At 32.8% G+C, this 950-nt stretch overlaps 1 protein-coding gene across 1 annotated transcript; it reads left to right on the top strand.

Annotated features, from left to right (window-relative positions):
• Window positions 1-209: 209 nt before the first annotated feature.
• LOC113375889 (ubiquitin-conjugating enzyme E2-17 kDa-like) lies at window positions 210-710 on the top strand. The gene has a single exon (XM_026615836.1). The coding sequence runs from the start codon at window positions 210-212 to the stop codon at window positions 708-710; it is 501 nt and encodes a 166-aa protein (XP_026471621.1).
• Window positions 711-950: the final 240 nt, after the last annotated feature.

Below are 950 nucleotides of genomic sequence, written 5' to 3'. Positions count from 1 at the left end.
AACAACATAAATTTTACTTACATACTTAATCGTAGTTAATCCGAATCCGTCAGATGTGACAATACAATGTACATAACCAAAAAGTTTAGGTCAAAAAAATTAAATTATCTAAGTCAACACTTTCTAAATTTACAAATTTATGTGCGTTATTTTTAATTTTTTTATATATCTTTTCTACAAATACCCGAAACTGGCTCCCTAATTACAAAATGAGTTCACCAGCAAGAAGACGTCTGATGCGTGATTTCAAAAGATTGCAAAATGAGCCCCTGATTGGAATGACTGGAGCACCCTCGACGGACAATATTATGCTCTGGAACGCGGTTATTTTCGGTGTAGAAGACACTCCTTTCGAGGATGGGACCTTTAAATTAACCTTAGAATTCTCAGAAGAATATCCGCATAAACCACCAATTGTAAGATTTACTTCAAGAGTGTTCCATCCGAATGTCTATGGGGATGGTCGAATTTGCCTAGATATCTTGCAGAAAAAGTGGAGCCCCACTTATGATGTTTCATCTATCCTGACTTCAATACAAAGTTTGTTGGGCGAACCCAACCCAAATTCTCCAGCTAATTCTGTGGCTGCACAATTATACAAAGAAAATAGAAGTGAATATGAAAAACGTGTCAGGGAAAGTGTGGAACAAAGCTTTTCTGAACACGGCGATCAATATTCGCACCACATAGATTTGGATGCTGTCGATTGAACTAATAACACTCAATACTGGTATCAAAATATTTTTTTCAATTGTAAAATTTGACACATGTACATAATTATATTTTTATAAATAAATTTAATTGAAACAACATGTACAGAAACAAATTTATTTGATTTTTCATTGGGTAAGTTAATAAAATCGCAAAAAATGAAAATAATTTTAATTGATTTGAAACTTTACGTTGGAGTACTTTCTAATTTCGCGCATATGGATTATTAAAGTTTTTTT

Source organism: Ctenocephalides felis, unplaced genomic scaffold (assembly GCF_003426905.1).
Source record: "Ctenocephalides felis isolate EL2017-DRISC unplaced genomic scaffold, ASM342690v1 CF-g0.4_SCAFFOLD_01886, whole genome shotgun sequence".
NCBI classification, from domain to species: domain Eukaryota; kingdom Metazoa; phylum Arthropoda; class Insecta; order Siphonaptera; family Pulicidae; genus Ctenocephalides; species Ctenocephalides felis.
Note: the sequence above shows the minus strand (reverse complement) of the source record. Positions and strands in the feature narration are given on the sequence as shown.

Coding starts and splice junctions, on each gene's coding strand:
- LOC113375889 (XM_026615836.1), top strand. CDS start 210: ATGAGTTCACCAGCAAGAAGACGTCTGATGCGTGATTTCAAAAGATTG.